Here is an 18,800-nt window from a genome sequence, read left to right on the forward strand (position 1 = left end):
ATTTTTAGATACAAGAAAAAAGTAAAATATTTTTTTGAATACAATAAAATATACATTAAAAGGTAAAATAAAACTTTCTTAGTGGGCTAATGCTTCTTTATCAAAACAATGCATATTTCTTCGGATTTGTGGTGCGAAAGTACAGCACTAAATTTAATTAATACAGCCACTATACCAGAAATAATAAGGGTAAATATACATTTTGGTACTTAAAATCGGCTTTACTTATATTTTTTGTCTAAGTAAGTACCTAAACTTGGCCTCAATGTTTAATTTGATACCTAAACTTTTTTTGGTCCAAATAGGTACCCAAACTTGTTCAAATTAGTACTTGAACTTGGCTTCATAATTCAAATTGATTCAAAAAAGTCATTTACCATAAGTACTAATTTGGACCAAAAAACCAAGTTCAGGTACCAATTTGAACCAAGAAGCCAAGTTTAGATACCTAATTGGATCAAAATAAACTTTAGGTACCAAATTGGATCTTAAAGTCAAGTTCAAGTACCTAATTGGATTGAAAAAACCTTAGGTGCCAATTTGAACTTTGAAGGCAAGTTCAGGTACCAAAATGTATATTTACCCAAATAATACAAAGAATTAATAAAGTAATATAATTTGGCAGAAGAAACGACGACAAGAAAAGGTGGTTGAGTGAAGGAATCCAATCAAAATTAGGTACTCGTTAAATACTTTTAATAATATATAAATATTACCAAAATTTTTATTTAATCTGATTTTTCTAAAATATAGAAAAACAATTAGCTGCCGACACTTATATTCCCGAACCTACCACTCAGTGCGAAGAGCCAGCTATGGTCCCAAACCTCTTCTCTATGTTACATCATCTCACTTTTTTTTAAAAATAATAAAAAATATGATATAAAACATGCGCTATTTAATAAAGATAAAACTAATGTAATAATTATAGACTAAAAAAACGATATGATATATCTAAATATAATTAATATAAATAATTTAATTTATTAATTTATATGAGTAATATAAAATATAACACACTAATTATTAAATTATTTTTTATAAAATTATAAATTTTATTGAATTATTTATTAGAAAATACGTTTGATTGTTTAAAATTTTTTTATGCAAAATGAAATGTTTATTTAAATATAAATTAAAATCCTAGAACTTTTAATATAAATTAAAGATTAAATGTTTATTTAATACAAATTAGAAGACAATGACTTATTTAAATGTAATAAAAATTTTAAAATTTGATACTTTGTCTATTTAATATAAAAATTCATGGCTTTTTTTTTTAAATTATTAAAAAAAAAACAGTTGTATTTCTTTTGGATTACTTTACTCTATCTGTATGCAAGCATAAAAAGACAGAGACAAAGAGTGAAACAGAGAGTTAGTGAACTCAATTGTTGCCCCTTTCACCTTTATATTATCTTTAATGTTTTTCTTTTCCTTATTCAGTTATTAATTTGTATCAGCTCTTTTCCTTGCTTACTTAAAGTTTTTGGCAAGAATTCCATGAATTTTCTTTGTATTGGGTACTAAATTCTCTGTTTTTAGTGCTTTGCTCTGCATGCTTTAGTCGTTTTCTTAGAGTTTTGGAGTGCACCCCAAGTAGAAAAGATGCTGTCAACGAAGTCGGAATCGGATATCACAAGCCTTGCTCCATCATCACCGTCGAGGTCTCCCAAACGTCCCGTATACTATGTTCAGAGTCCATCACGAGACTCTCATGATGGAGACAAGTCATCCACCATGCAACCGAGTCCCATGGAGTCGCCTTCACACCCTTCCTCCGTTGGCCGCCATTCCAGGAACTCTTCGGCTAGTCGGTTTTCGGGGATATTCCGCTCGTCCTCCGGTAGGAAAGGGGGGAGGAAGAGGAATGATAAAGGGTGGCCTGAGTGTGGGGTAATTATGGAAGAAGGGCCCTATGATGAGTTCGAGGATAAGGCTTTCACTAGGCGTTGCCAGGCCTTGATTGCTCTTTTCACTTTTGTGGTATTGTTTACTGTGTTTTGCTTGATTATTTGGGGTGCCAGCAGGCCTTACAAAGCTGAAATCCTGGTCAAGGTATGCTAATTTTATCCATTTCTTCATTTTCTAATCATACTTACGTTAAAATATCAGAAAAAGTAAGAATATTTATACTCTCTAACACGTTTAGGTCTGTTTGGTTGAGAGGAAAAAAAGAAAGGAGTTAACGAAAAGTGGAAAGAAAATAAATCAAAATCTCCAGGTTCATTACTGTTGACAGTAAACTTAGATAAGCAGAAACCATGAGTTCCTCCACTCATATGCAAATGCAATATGCATATTTTATCACTTGTTTTTATATGTTTTGTGTTGATTTGATGAAGAATGTGAGTCTCCCAGAGCTTTGCAGTGCACAACTTCTATATCGGGGAAGGTTCAGATTTCTCAGGGGTACCAACAAAATTGCTGACTGTCAATGGCACCTTGAAGCTGAGTGTATACAACCCTGCTACAATATTTGGGATTCATGTTACTTCCAATCCCGTCAATCTCGTATACTCAGAAATTCCCGTTGCAACCGGTCAGGTACGATTTCGTGTTGACGATTCATTGAAATCCCGATCATGTTTGGTTATAAACTTGTGATGCAATGAAGTGAATGTCTTAACCAAATCTATTGCAGCTGAAGAAATATTATCAGCCAAGGAAGAGCCGTAGGACTGTATCAGTGGTGTTGGAAGGGAAAAAAGTGCCACTTTATGGGGCTGGATCAACCTTAACATTTACACAAAATGGTGCTGCAGAAATTCCATTGGTACTGAAGTTTGAAGTCCGGTCGAGGGGAAATGTGGTCGGGAAACTTGTGAGAACGAAGCACCGGAAACAAATTTCTTGCCCTTTGGTCATTGATTCTACAAAGACCAAGCTCATTAAATTCAAGAAAACCACATGCACATATCATTGAGTCGTTTAATGGGGGATGATGGTTTGCAGTCTCTTTGCTAGCACTCATCATTAAAACTCCAAGGTGTTCCCATGGCCTCCTCTTTTTCTATCTATCTTGTTGGAAGGTTGTAAATGTTTATTGTTTTGGGTTAATATTGTGAGTTATATTAATGGAAATAAAACAAATGTATAGATGATATAAGAGGTTCTTTGTGGATGAGTTGCTTAGGAATGTCATAACATAGCAGTAATAAAGAGAGTTACAATGTTGTTCTATTCCTCCCAATAGCCTGTGTTATTCGATCTTTTTTACTTATTGTTTTGAGAAATCCTAGCATATATTCATTCACGAAAAGAGACCAAGTACAACATTCCAAGGGTCAGACAGCAAGGGAGCCAATCTCAAACAAAAGGAAACAAGGACAGCATCGACCCAGAGTCAAGCCTACATCAAGGAGGCCAAGGGGCTGCAAAATCCCTCGGTTTGCACTTCTGTTTAGCATTGATGTATGTACTATTGGTGAAACAAAAAAACTTGGTTTACAGCTGTATAAAATACATTTTTGTTCTAACTTCTGTTGAAAAAGAATAAGGATAGAATTAAGAGAGTTTGCAAAACAAATCCAAAGCCCAAGTGAGTTAGAGATTAGTAAAGAGAGAATTGGCACATGGTATTTCTTACTGCAATTTGGATTCCCCAATCCTATAGCAGAGTCTCAATTAGTGAATGATTTTATTCACCAATTGTTTAAATCACTAATTGCTGGGATCAATCTATTGGCTTATGCCCAATCTACACTTACAGAAAAAAATAATTCAAACTCCAATATCAACGCCAATTGTACAAATCACTCTCCTCCAAAGACCTTACTTTACATAATTTCTTTCCATAACAAATCTCTACACAATGGCGTGTTAGAGACGCCCCACATGACTGAAGTAGAATGTCGATCAATAGCCTATTTATAGGTTCTCTAACGTGATCAACAATAATGTTTTGATAAGCTTTAAACTCCTATTTAAAAATTAAAATAATCTCATTAATTATCCTGAGTATTTATTAAGTAAAAGTCTTCAGAAATCAGTCTTTCAACAGCTCCAAAACTCTCTAAAATAAATATGATATTTATCTCTAAAAAATAGCACTTCAATCACTAAGAGACAAAATACTTTCAAGCTTATCTAACTACCTCAAATTATTCAATTGAGAAACTTAGTATCCAAGTCAACCCATGCTTCTGTTTTTTCAAATATGTCACACTCAGGTAGACCAAATTCAGCTTAATTGAGATCTATACGAAGCCCAACACGATGGCCCAAGTAGTAAAATAGGTTTGTTAGAACAAAACATAGAACAAGCAACAACAACTCCCCTAACAATCTCCCTTTTGACATTTTTGACAAAATCCTATAACAAATTGTTAGCCTTCATAACAAAATGTGAAAATAAAAAGAACTCAATTGAAACCCCATCTAAGAGTATGCATCACCAATTGTCTTGCTTAAACTCTCTCTATCACTATATGCATCACCAATTGTCTTGCTTAAACTCTCTGTATCACTATGAATCATGAAATATCACTATGCACTATGCACCATAAGGCAGTTTGCTGCTGCCATAATATCCCATTTTTGGAAAAGATGCCAAAGAGGGTTCTTTTCACTTTATGATCTTCTCTAAAATATTTCAGTAAAGTGCATATGTAACACCCCTTACCCGACTCGATCATTGGGTCCAAGTTACCGGATGTTACAGTCGTTGTCAGAGCAACTACTATCAAATTCACAACAAATCATCATTTCACATCATCATTCATGATCGTTCATGCAATAAAAAATGAAACAATATTAAATATCATGAACATTCTTTCCCGGGTCTTATACGAACATACAAATGCTTTAAAAATAACTTGAGATCAATAGGGATATTTTTACAAGTTTTTAAAACTTCATATCAAATACACCATAAATAAATCATTCAAATATTCAATCATATCATAATTACTTATATATTATGATACATAATTAAATTCAAGTCTTAATCGAGCTTACTAAAGCTCTTTTGTTGAACCGAGCTTAAAATAGGACCAAATTGTAAACTTTCAAAAATTTTGAAAATGTACGGATACCCTTGATAGGTACCGATACTATTTTTAACTTTGAATTTTTGAGAAATTGATAAAAAAATGACAAGTATGGATACTTGTTCTAAAGTATTGATACACTATGTAAAGTATCTATACTTTATTATAGTATTGATATCGTTTTGAAGTTTGATGTTTTGAAAATTCAATAAAATTTCTAAAGCATCGATACCCAACCCCATGGCATCAATACCTCCTATTAAGTTTGCAAAAATCTTCATTTTGGTGCCTATTTCATACAAACAAACAACTTATACAACTAGTGCATAAATGCACTCTTATACCTACACCAAACTGATCTAAAACATACCTACTCAAGCATACAATCATTCATAACCCATCCAACTCAACAATTTAACCAATTCGGCATCTAATTTATCATACCATCGTATACAAGCTTAACTTTCAAAATCATACCATTTAACCATTCAAACTCATCACATTGAAATTACCATTCTACATTCAAATTTACCACTTATATACCACATTCATAGCTTAACTTATAACCAAACATATACACATACATAACATTCCCTGTAACACCCCTATAACCCGTATCCGTCGCCAGAGTGGGTTATGAGGAGTTACCAATCTAAAACACTACATTTGTACATTCACACTTACATAAGTTCATTAGCAATTATATGCATAGCCAAACAAAATCAAAGATCGAAATTCAGACTTATACCGACATTCAAAAGTTACCATATTCACATGGCTTATATACAACAACATCTCAAAATATCATTCACTTAAGTCTATTCTATACATGCCATACTAGCCCCAAAACATAGTAGTACCAAAATGATAGATAGTGTGACGAGTTCTTGTGATCCCCGAAAGCGGTGACTGGAGTCAACAATCTATAAAAGCAAAAAACGTAACAAATGAGTAAGCTTTCATAAGCTTAGTAAGTTTTAAGCAATGCAAACAAATAAACTCAATTATACTTCGATCATTCAATTTCTCAAGAGGCCATTTTCTAGGTAAATTGCCATTTGGCCGAATATACACAAGCACATAATGCACATTTAGCATTCCTATTTCACTTAATCTGAATTCATATAACATAAATAAATCAAATACTTTCACATACATTCACACCTTGATCGAATGTATCATGATGATAGATATAGTTATAACATTTATTCACATATGTATCACATTATACACTTATGATTCAATTCAAATCAAACTCACATATAAGTACATAATACGTACCTGGCCAACTTAACGTATTGAATGTATTCATTTGTCGTTCTAACACGAGGTATCTTAGTCTTAGACTTTTATCAAATCACTGGCATTTAGCCTGCTAGGTTTTAAACCCGAATTCATCCACCGGCATTTCGCCTGCTAGGTTCGAAGCCCGATATCATTTCACTGGCATTATAGCTTGCTAGGCTCGAAGGCCTGAATAGTATCTCACCGGCATTATAGCCTGCTAGGCTCAAAGGCCCGAATAGTATCTCACCGGCATTATAGCCTGCTAGGCTCAAAGGCCCAAATAGTACCGTACAATATTCAAATCAACAAGTTTCGTATAACACAATCACACTAAATTAGGTACTAGCATCATTCGAATATATCATCCTACATTTTATTCACTTTTATTTCATTTCATCATTCACACTTATCATTTGATAGTTTACACAGAACATCTCACTCATATTCATCTAACACTTATCATTTGATCATAAAAGCATATCACATTTTACTTCCATATTATATTTGTCATTCGGCCATATACATACATTACAAGTAATACTTAATTCTCATAATATGTCATGTCATTATCAAATATTATTTATGTTTAACTACTTAAAACTTACCTCGAATATTTTCGAACAGTCTCGGATCGGCTATTCAACTACTTTCTCTTTTCCCCTGTCCAACCTTAGTTCTCTATGCTCTTGAGCTAATTCAAACAAATTTAACTTATTAAAGTCCCATTATGCTAGCTTATGGTCGAATATGACAAGAAATTTAATAGATCATATAGCTACTTTTAGCTCAAATACAAAATGGTCATACACATTTTTAATCACATTAAGCAATTTAATACAATTAATTTAACATTTCCTCATGTACACCTTTATGACTGAATACACATATCAAATAAGTAAATTACCTTAACACATAACCCACATAGCCAAAGTACATATAACCCTAATGACCGAATATGTATATCACCAAAATTCCTATGACTTAACCTTTAACCTTCATAGCCGAATATTTATTGTATACTTAGTTCACATACACAAACACAAAACTCATATGGCTTATCATAATTTCATATACATATCTTAACCATATAGCCGAATATATAGCTCATCAAATAGATATTTATTCACGTTCCCTTAACACATATTGATCAACTAGTCCAGCATTGTATCATGAGTATATTCGGCTTTCACACATATTAAACATAGTAATAATCATGCACATTATAATCAAGGTGCAATTAATCCCATACACAAAAATATATGACACTTCATTTCTATCTACTTATATACACGTATCACATAAGACCATTTCATACTTTCTATCACCTAAATAAACAACAAATTTTCCAATTAATTTCTTAAGTTCACATTCGGCATCTATATCCACATAAACACATTAGTCGATTACTATAATCATCTAATTCAAACTTTCAATAATCTCACTTTGCAAACAATCACTCATTTCATTCACCAAAATGTCATTCGGTAATTATTCAAACAGAATTATCATTTAAACATTTCTTCTTCTTTTTTAACATTTAACAAAATCTACTTACTTTAACAGAATAACCGATTATCATTTTTCACCTAAATCACACATACATATCATGCTAGCACATAACACCATGACCGAATGCTCTCATCTTTTATTTATTCAATTAAACCAGTCCTTGACCAAATATTACATTCGACCATGGAATAGGCTAATTTAACAAATAAACACATACTTCCAACAATTAACAAGAATTTTTACAACTTAACACCAATACCCGAATAACATTTTAAACACTTATTCAATTCATTAACTATTTGATCATTCGGCAATTATATCTCCCATTCAAGCCATATTTTAAACTACCATGTACAATTCTTGCATTATACTCTAATAGCCGATTACCATTTATCTTTCTAACCACAACTATCCTTATTCATCAAGCTCAACTCATCTATCATCACATTTAATACCAAAAACATCAAACACCTTCAAAGACACTCAAACAACCCATAGCCGAATGCATCACTTCAAACCAATAACAAAAATTGAGTCATGGGCTATGAAAGGAGCTTAGCAATTAACTCAATTTCACATAAATTATCAAGAAATAAAATCAAACATACCTCCAATTAGATTCACCAAGGCCGAATATCAAAGAGCCTTTTGTTTTACCTTGTTCTTTAGATTTCGGGAAATGAAAGAAAGAATGGATGAAAACTTTGTTTTCATCACCTATTACTTTATTAATTAATATATTTCCTCTTATAAAATCATTAAATATTATAATACTAATATGGAATGCATATAATATCCATTAAGTTATTATTTTACTAACACAAAATACATATATTACTTATCATCTATCATCATTGCCGTCCATTAATTTAATAGTGGTCCATTTGACATGCAAATCCTCCTTGTCACATTCTACCTATCACATTTTTAAGTTTTATCACACAAGTCCTTTTTAACAATTCCACATCCAAATGACAAAATCAAAGCATGAAATTTTCACACATGCAATTTCACATATAATAGACATATAATATAACATTTAATTATTTTTGTGACTAGATTTTGTGGTCCCGAAACCACTTTCCGATTAGGGTCAAATTAGGGCTGTCACATTCCCTAATTCAAATATTAATCAAATTCAAACCAACTATTGTTCATATACATGTCACATATCCAATTTTAAACTATCAAAAGACTACCGAGTCAGAGTTGGATAATGTGAGCTTCTGGATGATCCGCAAGACACGTTCTGCAAGTAGACAATCTACAAAAAGAGGAAAGACAACGGGTTGAGCATTTCGAATGCTTAGTAAATCCATATAAAATTTACTTAACTTACCTTGACATTTCAACTATTTAAGTAACTAAACATGTTGGAATTAAGCATGATAATCCTTTGCATCTTATACCTTCTGTGCATTTCAACGAAACACTTCAAATAGGTTAGTTCAACTACAGGTCATGAATTTATAATACATTCGAATAATACATAACATTTCATCTAATAACAACTAAGTCATATTCATCTTATAACACATATAATTTCATTTATATACATTCATTTCGACCATTGTGTTTCCATTTAGTACCAATCTCATTCCTTTCTTTCTTTCTTTCTTTTTTATCTCGAAGAACCCTAGTAAATTGAGCTCGAATACACGAGACTAATTTTGTTCACATAAGCTGACATATTTAGGCTGTTAACACTAGCTTCAGATTAGGGTTGCTAATACTAGCTTAGTACGATGCTACTAACACTAGCTTCAGAGAGTCTGCAACAAATGCTAGATCTCAAGTCATCGTATTAATCCTTGATCAAACACCTATTTTACTTTTCGGAACCCTAATGGCTTGCCATTCATATCCTGATTGTTTATTAAGTTCACACAGGCACTATTACAATATTCAAATCATTTCAATCTTTATAAGGCCATCATTTATATGTCATCCAATCATATAAACATTTCATACCCATTCAGTATCTTGTATTTGTTTGTGTCATGTATTTTATTATTTATGGTTTAATCTATTCGATGCCAAAAGTCATTATTTTCATATTAATTTAAAAAAAACAAAATAATACAATACAAATGTAACAAGAATTAACTTAGTAAGTTTCATATGAACTTACCTAACAAGAACAACAACAAACAAGACAACGAGGACTAATATGCAATTTTACTTTTTCCTTGATTATTCTCTGGTTGATTCAATTTTCGTTCTATAATCATTTATTCTAATTTATCAATTTCATACATCTTATAATAGCCTATTATAAACATGTATTAATTCAATTTCATTTTTAATTCTTCTAAATTTTTGCATTTTAGTTAATTTAGTCTTTAAAACCAAAATTATCATATCTTTCAAAATTGAGCTTCGATTTTAAAATTAATCTCAATTTCATCCTTCTACAGCCCTATATTATCTAAAATTATAAAAACAAATTTACATAAATTTTGAAATTTATGCACTTTAGTCCCTATGTTCAAAAACTAGCAATTTAACTTTATAGACTAGTCTCTTTTTTTATATCTAAGCTTAAAATCTAACAAATTAACACCAATTTCATCAAGTATTCAATAATAACAACTTTTGAGAACTTTAACAGTTTTGCAAAATAGTACATGAGTCAGCAAAATCAAGCTCACAGGATCTCAAAAACATAATAATTACAAGAAACGGGCTTGAAAATGCTTACTAATTGAAGGACCAAATAGTGAAAGCTTCAAACCTTAATATTCTTCCTTTTCTTCGTGAAAAGATGAAGATGAATGAAAATAAATTATTTTATTTCAATTCTAACTTATATACTTGATTAACATTTAATTAATTATAATTTATTTAATTAAAATTTGATTAATTAAACATAAATCTAATTAACAAACTTAGTGGAGGCCAGATATCATCCACCACCAGTTGGCATTTTAAAGAAGATCCAATTGCTCAATTGGTCCTTAAAGTAATTAAAAATTTGTAGGGATTAAATTTTATGACTTTTACAATTTAATCCTTGTACCTTAATTAATTATCTGATTCACAAAATTAATGGACCAAAATTTACTTAAGTTTTATACTTACCTCATAAATATTAAATAATAATATTTACAAACTCAAACATAAAAAATGAGATTTCAAAACTATTATTTTCGACACCACTGAAAAACAGGTTGTTTACAGCATAAGCATCCAATAAACTAGTAGGGATTAAGAATAAAACCAAGTGCAACAAAAACCAACTTCAAGTTTGAAAGCAATATATGCACAAAGTGAGTGCATAAAAAAATGGAATTGATAAGCAAGAGCAACAATCAAAAACCAAATCAGTAACATATTTGTTGATATCATCTTCTCTCCGTGCCAGTTCATAATTTTACTCTATTTTCAAATGAGTTTCCTAATCAATATGTTTGTTCATCCCATTGTCCATCAAGCATACACACATTCTTAAATTAATTTTGAAGGGATATAGAGCATGACAAATAAGTTAAATATAAATCATATAGTATTCAACAAAAACAACATCAAGTTGCATAAAGAGATCACCAGATAAACAATAAATCAGCATCTACCATTTGCTACGCCATGTTGACTCCTTTGACAAAGCATAAACTAGCAACTATCAATATTACCTATGTCAATTTGATATAATTGTTGACATATTTCCTTAGCCCTACAACATTGACTATGAGAGACTCCTTATCTAAATTTTTCATTGGACTTTATTCAACACTAGAATTCCTTTTTGTTGCTTTCTTCACCCTCACCATATATATCAAATTGTTTTCATAAATTTATCACATCATACAACACATAATTTTCAATATGGTGTGCCCCCAAAATCTACTACCAATTTATTAAGTGTAGCACCACATTTTTGCCCAAGCCTACAAAGCATCGATAAACTTAATTAATGCAAACCGAACACTGGATTGTCTTCAAATAACTCTTGAAACTTGCTTTGATACCAATTGAAAAATCTCTCGATTTGCACTTCATTCTAACATTGATGTATGTACTATTGCTGGAACAACAAAACTTGGTTTACCGCCATTCAAAAAACAATTTCGTTCTAACTTTTGTTGGAATAAAATCTGGACAGAATTAAGAGAGTTTGCAAAACAAATCCAAAACGCAAGTGAGTAAGAGGGATAGGTAAAAAGAGAATCGACATACGATATTTTGTTAACACCTTTTGGATTTCCCAATCCTATATCTGCAAAGCCTTGCTCAAAGAATAATTTTATTCACCAATTATCTGTATCACTTGTTGGCTTAATCCTAATCTATCCCTACACAAAAGTAATTCCAGCCCTAATACCGACCCCAATTGTACAAATCATTATCCCCTAAATACCTCACTTTACATCATTTTCCTACATAATAAATCTCTACACGAGGACATGTCTTCAACACCACACATAGTTAAAGTAGAATGTCGATCAACCACCTATTTATAGGCTATCCAATTGGATCAACAATAGTATTTTGATAGGCTTTAAACTCTTATTTAAAAACTGAAATTATTTTATCAATTATTTGAGTATTTATCAAGTAAAAGTCTTCATAAATTAGTCTTTCAACAACTTAAAAACTCTCTTGAATAAATATGATATTTATCTCTAAAAAATAGCACTTCAATCACCAAAAGATAAAAGAAATTCAAGCTTATCAAACCACCTCAAAGTTTTCAATTGGGAGACTTAGTATCCAAGTTGACTCATGCTTCTGTTTTATCAAATATGCCATCCTAGGTGGACTGAATTCAATTTAACAGAAATTTGTACAAGGCCTAACACGATGGCTCAAGCAGTAAAACATGTAACAATCTAGTTTAGACCTTAGTCAGAATTATGGTTTCGGCACCACAAATCTGAGTCAAAAAATATTTTAAATATATTTTTTGTGTTTATAATATGTGAATTGACATGTGTGAAAGTTTCGTATGAAAATTTGATCAATTGCGTGCTTAACTTGTGAAAAAGACCTAATCGCATAAAACGTAAAAGTGGCCTTCTATTTGTTAAAGTGCTTATTTGATATGTCTTTGTAAATGAAAGGTCTTTAAATATTTGACCATTGTAAGCTTGAGTGGACATTAATGGCCTTGATATTAATGTTTTAAATGTTTAAAATGCAAGGGTAAATTGATAATTTATGTATTAAAGTATATTAAATAAACCAAAACATAATTTTAGTCATTTTATCATCCATTTTGCCGAATTCACAAAGAAATAAGAAGTTCTATTCTTATTTTAGGGTTTCAGCCTTTGAGTTTAAAATTAGATCAAGAATTAAAGAAAATGAAATTAGATCGGGGAAAGTCAAAAATCGTTGAGTAGCCTATTCCGTTTATCCGAATTCGTACGAGGTAAGTCAATATACAAATAAATGTGTTTGAGATGGTTTATTTATGCTTATATGCTATTGAAAAATGGTGAATGGCTATGTGCATTGATTATGAGATATCCGAAAAAGTATCGACAATTTCTGACATCCGAAAAGCCCCGTACGAACCTTAGGAATAGTTAGGATACGTATGTCATGACATAGGATTTTCGATATGTGATATCGTGTAAGACCACGTCTGGATGTTGGCATCGTATTTGATTTCGTGTAAGACCCTGTCTGGGACAGTGACATCGATATTTGATTACATGTAAGACCACGTCTGGGAAGTTGGCATTATACGAGCTTTTCAAGCTATCTGCGTATCCTTATGATTCCGAACGGTTCAACAGGCATTCTAAGAAAAGAATGATTATATAAATTGTGTATCCGATTCAGGTACGTTTGAAATGTGTACTATATTTGAGAATAAAAGGTAAGTACATGTGAAATTGTTGATATGTGATATAAGTATGAGAAAATATGCTATATGTGCAAATGAATTAGAAATATGAGAAATGTATATGAACTATGTGATTTGTGATATTATTTGGCTATGGAACATATGTATTTTATGTTGTTTATATGTTTTAAATGATAATTTTATTTGTATATGGCTTATTAAGCTTTTGAAAGCTTATTTTGTGTATGTTTGCATTGTTTTATAGATATCGTAACTATCGGGAGCTCGGGGATTATCGAGGATCATCATCACACTATCGAACTCTATTTTGGTACCTTTTGAAAATGTATATATTAAAGTATGGCATGTATAGGCTAGAGGATTTTGGTTATATTTTGTAATGTGTATATCTAGCCATGTGATATGGCTTGGTTATGGATGAGATTATGAATGAATTTAGTATATGCTTGTGTTCATAAATGGCATGTTTTGATGTGCTTTAATAACCAAATGAAATGGTCAATTTTGGTAAGTTTTGATATGTGCAAATTGTGAAATTGGTAAATTTATAGCATGTGATTAAATGAAAATAAAATGAGGTTATGAAACAAATGTTTAGATATGATTTTTCTTATGTTTTGGCATAATTTGGTATGACTATTAAGCATGAAATTGGTTGATAAGGTTATGGCATGAGTGATGTAAGTTTTGGTATTGAAATTAGCTGAAATTATAGTGCAAATGTGCTTGGTTTGATGCTTGTAGGTTTGACCCAAATTGGGTGGCAAATTGGCTTTTCAAATGGCCTATTTTTGTCCACACGGGTAGAGACACGGATGTGTGTCTCAGCCGTGTGCGACACACGGCCATGTTGCACTGCCGTGTGTCCCCTTGGGTACCCTACGATTTTAAGTTAGTCTTGAGCACGGCCAAGGCACACGGGCGTGTGCCTAGCTGTGTGACACAAGTCAAGTTTCGACTATGGCCAAGGCACACGGGCATGTATTGTGGCCGTGTGACTAAGTCAGTATGTATGCCCTGTTTTGACACGGCCTAGACATACGGGCGAGTCTAAAGCCGTGTGAGGCACACGGTCTATTCACACGGGTGTGTGGCCTGTACAACTTTGAAAAATTTTTAAGTTTCAAAAAATTTTGTATGAGTTCGGTTTAGTCCCGAACCTTCTCTAAAGCATGTTTAAGGTTTCGTAAACCTTCTAAAGGGACTATTTGCGTATAAATTGCTATGATATGATTATGTATGATTTATAATTTTGTAATGTTCCAATTTGTCCGGTAATGCCTCTTAACCCTAGTCCGGCAATAGATACGGGTTAGGGGTGTTACAAAACAAGTTCATTACAACAGAACATGGAACGAGAAACAACAACTTCTCCAATAGGGGCACCACAACCGCAACACTGGTAGGGTAAACAGTAGATACCTACAGTTCTCAAACCATGTTGCGGAGGGGGAGGTATTCATCAGCCCAAACAAATATCCAAGCCATAGGTAACAATACAACCAAAGTTGCTCATCAGCCAAACCATTCGTTTATGCAAAAATCCTACTTGCCAAAGAGGGTTGAGAGTCATACTTAAACTCTACCCTATAGGGAAAAAATAAGGTTAATATATACGAAGGCACTTGAACTTGCCAACTTGTACCTATTTGATACCTAAACTTTTTTTTTTAGTACCTAACTGGTACTGTAAGCTAACTTAGTATTTTTTTTTTAGGTGTTCGACTAACACTGTTAAAATATATTTACGTGACATTAAAATCCAAGTCAAGTAACGTTCAAATCAGCATCACATCGATTTTTTAACAATATTTGTCAAGTACCTAAAAATAGTACCAAATTGACTTACACATTTTTAAGTTTAAAAACCAAATAAATATAGATTGCCAAATTTAAGTAGTTCCGTATATATTAACCTAAATAAAATAAAATATTAAGTGCATACAGGTTGGAATCCTACATAAATGCATTTTTGTCCGACATGTAGCCCAATTTGTGTATCACTTATTATGAAGGGACCCTCACCAGTGTCCAATCTCAGAGCCACTTGAGTTCATTTTTGACTGACAAAACTAACCAAACCAAACCGTAATAAAGTCGACCTGTTCATTCTTTTAGCTCAGCCCAGGCTTCAATTTGACACCTGACATGGCAGTAACTCACAACGGATTGAAAAGTTGCACTAAATTCAACTATTTTTAGCGATGGAAGTGTTAAGTAATTTGCCCATCAAGATTATCCATCACAGTACGATACATGATGGAAAACATAAAAAGGGAATACAACAGAAGCTCCATATTTTATTATTACAGAATATGAGTGATCACAGCGTAGGAAGTAGGAGGCATGGTACAATTACTTTTAAACATGAATTTTTTTTAGTTCGAAATTGAATGAAAAATCAACAAGAGGAGGATCAACCCAACTTTTCTTTTCTAACCAATTTATGATACAAAAATCCAAATCTTATGTCATCACTAGTTTATTACTAATAGTCAGAGCCTGCAATATTAACTGATAGAAATGCGAAATCTACAGCAGCTGTTTTTGCACCTCTGACAAAACAAGATCCATCCAATGACTCATTTAACATTCGCAGCCTGTAGATCTCTGTGGCCGTCCTCCACTAGCAACATCAATGGTTTCCGGAAGGTAGCTGTCAATTCACCATCAGAGAACACAAGTAGTAAACAAAACCAATTAGCAAAGACTGGTAACCCAATCTAATTTGTACATTCATAAGGCTTTCTATAAACCATCAATAGATACACATACATATGGAAATTATATTTTATACATGTGAAACAATTCATTAAATATACATACAGACAGAAACATAAGGGATAAAGCAAATTTTATGAGAAATTCATTGTCTATTAGAAAAAGTCTTATATCCTGCAGATTAGCTTTTGAACTGTATAAGGCTCAACTGGTTTATTTAACTTTAACAAGAACCCATGGTCCACCTAATAGAAGATGCTAGAAGAATCTAATGCACATAAAACAAAGATCCTCAAGGAAGAATTCCAGTAACAAAGCAGTTCAAAATTGGAATTACATTACCCCAACAACACGTCAGTTTTGGCTCCAGTGTGGTGAGTATGCATCCCCGCCACACTTGAAGCCATTCACCAAACAGGCCCATAATGGTGTGTGGATAGTTCAACCCTCAAAGTAAACCCACAAAACAAGTTTAACAAGTTCCTAAGAAATTTCTTAATATGAGAAGCATTCAGTTGCTGTTCAAGAAATAAGCTGGTCCATCATAGAAAGTTCAGACACATCTCCTAGCATCAATTAACTACCTTTGTTATGTTGTACTTTAATATTTTATTTATTTATTTATTTGGAGACTGATGCATCGGTGTTAACAGTTTATTAGGCATCACCTGCTTCTTTTAAGAACATGTTGATTTAAGAAAATACTTACATTTCTTCTTCAGGCTCATTCTTGAGAGCATTTCTGGCTATGCACTCAAAAGCAGCATCGACATTGAATCCTTCTTTTGCAGAGGTCTCAAAGTAAGGTATGTTTCCCTTTGAAGCACACCATGCCTTTGCTTTCTTCTCAGAAACCTAAACCAGAGAGATATAACCTCATCAATACACCATCAAGAAACCCATTTGAACTCCCATATGATACTATAAAACACTAAGAAAATTGTAAGCAAACATGGAAGGGAGAAAGGCATCTTACCACGCGACTGTTACCACCATCAACATCAACCTTGTTTCCCAGCACAACAAATGGAAAGTTTTCAGGGTCAGACGGACTCGCCTGAACACTCAACCAAAAGATAACATCAGTCATTCTTCCAATTAAGGTACTACATGTGTCATAGTATAGAAACATTACCTGAATCAGAAACTCTTCTCGCCAGTTGTTAAGATTATCAAAGGACTTCATGACATTAACATCATGCACAAGTACACAGCAATCAGCACCCCGATAGAAAGCCACACCTAAACTTTGAAACCTTTCCTGCCCAGCAGTATCCCATATCTATGCAAGCAAGCAAAAGAAAATGAGTATCGACACTAAGAACTGTAATTAAAATTTATTTATCTCTATTTCTCAACCAAAATGAAAATATTCGCGAAGTACAGAAAAAACTGAGCTCGGTTTCTACAGTTGACGACAGCCACTCAAGGATTGAAAAATCAGACAATATATTAAACTTAAACAAATGCAAAATTCACATTGCATTATCATCATTAGGCACAAGAGAAACCAAATTCTATTGCCAACAGTTGCATATAAAAATCAAGAAATAAAAATGTTCTGTTTAAGAAATGACCATATTTTTACCTGCAATGTAAACAATCTATCATCAAACTGAACCTCTTTTGTCAAAAAATCGGCTCCAATCGTAGCTTTGTACTGATTACTGAACTTACGATTAACATACCTAATTTCAATAAAATTAAAAACTAAAACATCAGAACCAGCATATGCAAAATTGAAGAATTAAATAAAATTTAAAGGATTTCAGATTCAAAGCTTACTGATTCATGAGAGATGTTTTCCCAACCCTAAAAACAAAAATCAAAAGAAAATGCATGAACCGAAATTTAAAAAAAAATCTTCAAATTCAAATAGGTAAAAAAAAAAAGGATTACCCGCTATCACCGAGAATTATAACCTTTAACAGCATACGCCGGCGAGAAGCCATGGGATCAGATTTGAGATTTTTATAATTTTTTAGCGATTGCTGGAAAATTGTGAGATTTTATATGATCTTTGGTCAGAGAATAGAGAGATTATAAAAGAAAACTTTGTGGCTGTTAATTTAATTTGATGTGTTTTTTTCAGAAAACGAAATAGATAGTTTTCAGCAAAAGGGAAGACTGTTGGTGATATTCCAAAACTGCCCATATTTATAAATCGAATTTACATCCTCTTTTTGGCTTTAGCCGTTAAGTAATGGTAATCAGTTTCAAATTTCAATTTTTATTGCGGTATCTAGAAAAAGGATATTACCTGTTCTCTTTGACTTTTGGATGGTTTGGCCAAGTTTTGCCTTTAAAGTAAATGGACATGGATTGCTTTAACTTTTAACTAATACTAACTTACGTAATTATTTAACTAATACTTACTTAAGGAAAAAATTGTTTTGTTTTACCGAATACAAGTTATATTAGATGGTAAATTGTTTTAAGGGAGACTTAGAGATTGAATTATTAATTTTTAAGGATTAAGG

The 18,800-nt window shown here is 32.3% G+C and overlaps 2 protein-coding genes across 3 annotated transcripts; one reads left to right on the forward strand and one right to left on the reverse strand.

Moving 5' to 3' along the window:
- The first annotated feature begins 1,306 nt into the window (after positions 1–1,306).
- Positions 1,307–3,193, forward strand: LOC108480557 (uncharacterized). Its single transcript, XM_017783593.2, has 3 exons — positions 1,307–2,058; positions 2,362–2,547; positions 2,645–3,193. Exons 1-3 carry the CDS (start codon positions 1,609–1,611, stop codon positions 2,924–2,926), a joined length of 918 nt encoding a protein of 305 aa, XP_017639082.1. The 5' UTR covers positions 1,307–1,608; the 3' UTR covers positions 2,927–3,193.
- A 12,686-nt stretch (positions 3,194–15,879) lies between these two features.
- On the reverse strand, positions 15,880–18,450 carry LOC108480597 (ras-related protein Rab7). 2 transcript variants are annotated; one of them, XM_017783647.2, is made up of 7 exons: positions 18,220–18,450; positions 18,106–18,132; positions 17,909–18,008; positions 17,456–17,602; positions 17,297–17,377; positions 17,030–17,175; positions 15,880–16,255 (listed from the first exon to the last, which is right to left on the reverse strand). In XM_017783647.2, exons 1-7 carry the CDS (start codon positions 18,270–18,272, stop codon positions 16,186–16,188), a joined length of 624 nt encoding a protein of 207 aa, XP_017639136.1. In that variant the 5' UTR covers positions 18,273–18,450; the 3' UTR covers positions 15,880–16,185. The 2 variants fall into 2 exon arrangements, with proteins under 2 accessions (XP_017639136.1, XP_052876745.1); XM_053020785.1 differs by having other exon boundaries at positions 17,297–17,602; positions 18,220–18,440.
- Positions 18,451–18,800: the final 350 nt, after the last annotated feature.

This window comes from Gossypium arboreum, chromosome 10, assembly GCF_025698485.1.
Source record: "Gossypium arboreum isolate Shixiya-1 chromosome 10, ASM2569848v2, whole genome shotgun sequence".
In the NCBI taxonomy this organism is placed as follows: domain Eukaryota; kingdom Viridiplantae; phylum Streptophyta; class Magnoliopsida; order Malvales; family Malvaceae; genus Gossypium; species Gossypium arboreum.

Excerpts from the sequence above, each read along its gene's own strand:
- LOC108480557 (XM_017783593.2), top strand. The coding sequence starts at position 1,609 with ATGCTGTCAACGAAGTCGGAATCGGATATCACAAGCCTTGCTCCATCA. Across the intron at positions 2,059-2,361 it reads AAGCTGAAATCCTGGTCAAG|AGCTTTGCAGTGCACAACTT; the intron begins GTATGCTAATTT and ends TGAGTCTCCCAG. Across the intron at positions 2,548-2,644 it reads TTCCCGTTGCAACCGGTCAG|CTGAAGAAATATTATCAGCC; the intron begins GTACGATTTCGT and ends AATCTATTGCAG.
- LOC108480597 (XM_053020785.1), bottom strand. The coding sequence starts at position 18,272 with ATGGCTTCTCGCCGGCGTATGCTGTTAAAGGTTATAATTCTCGGTGAT. Across the intron at positions 17,176-17,296 it reads ATGGTGGTAACAGTCGCGTG|GTTTCTGAGAAGAAAGCAAA; the intron begins GTAAGATGCCTT and ends TCTCTGGTTTAG. Across the intron at positions 16,256-17,029 it reads AATGAGCCTGAAGAAGAAAT|CTACCTTCCGGAAACCATTG; the intron begins GTAAGTATTTTC and ends GTGAATTGACAG.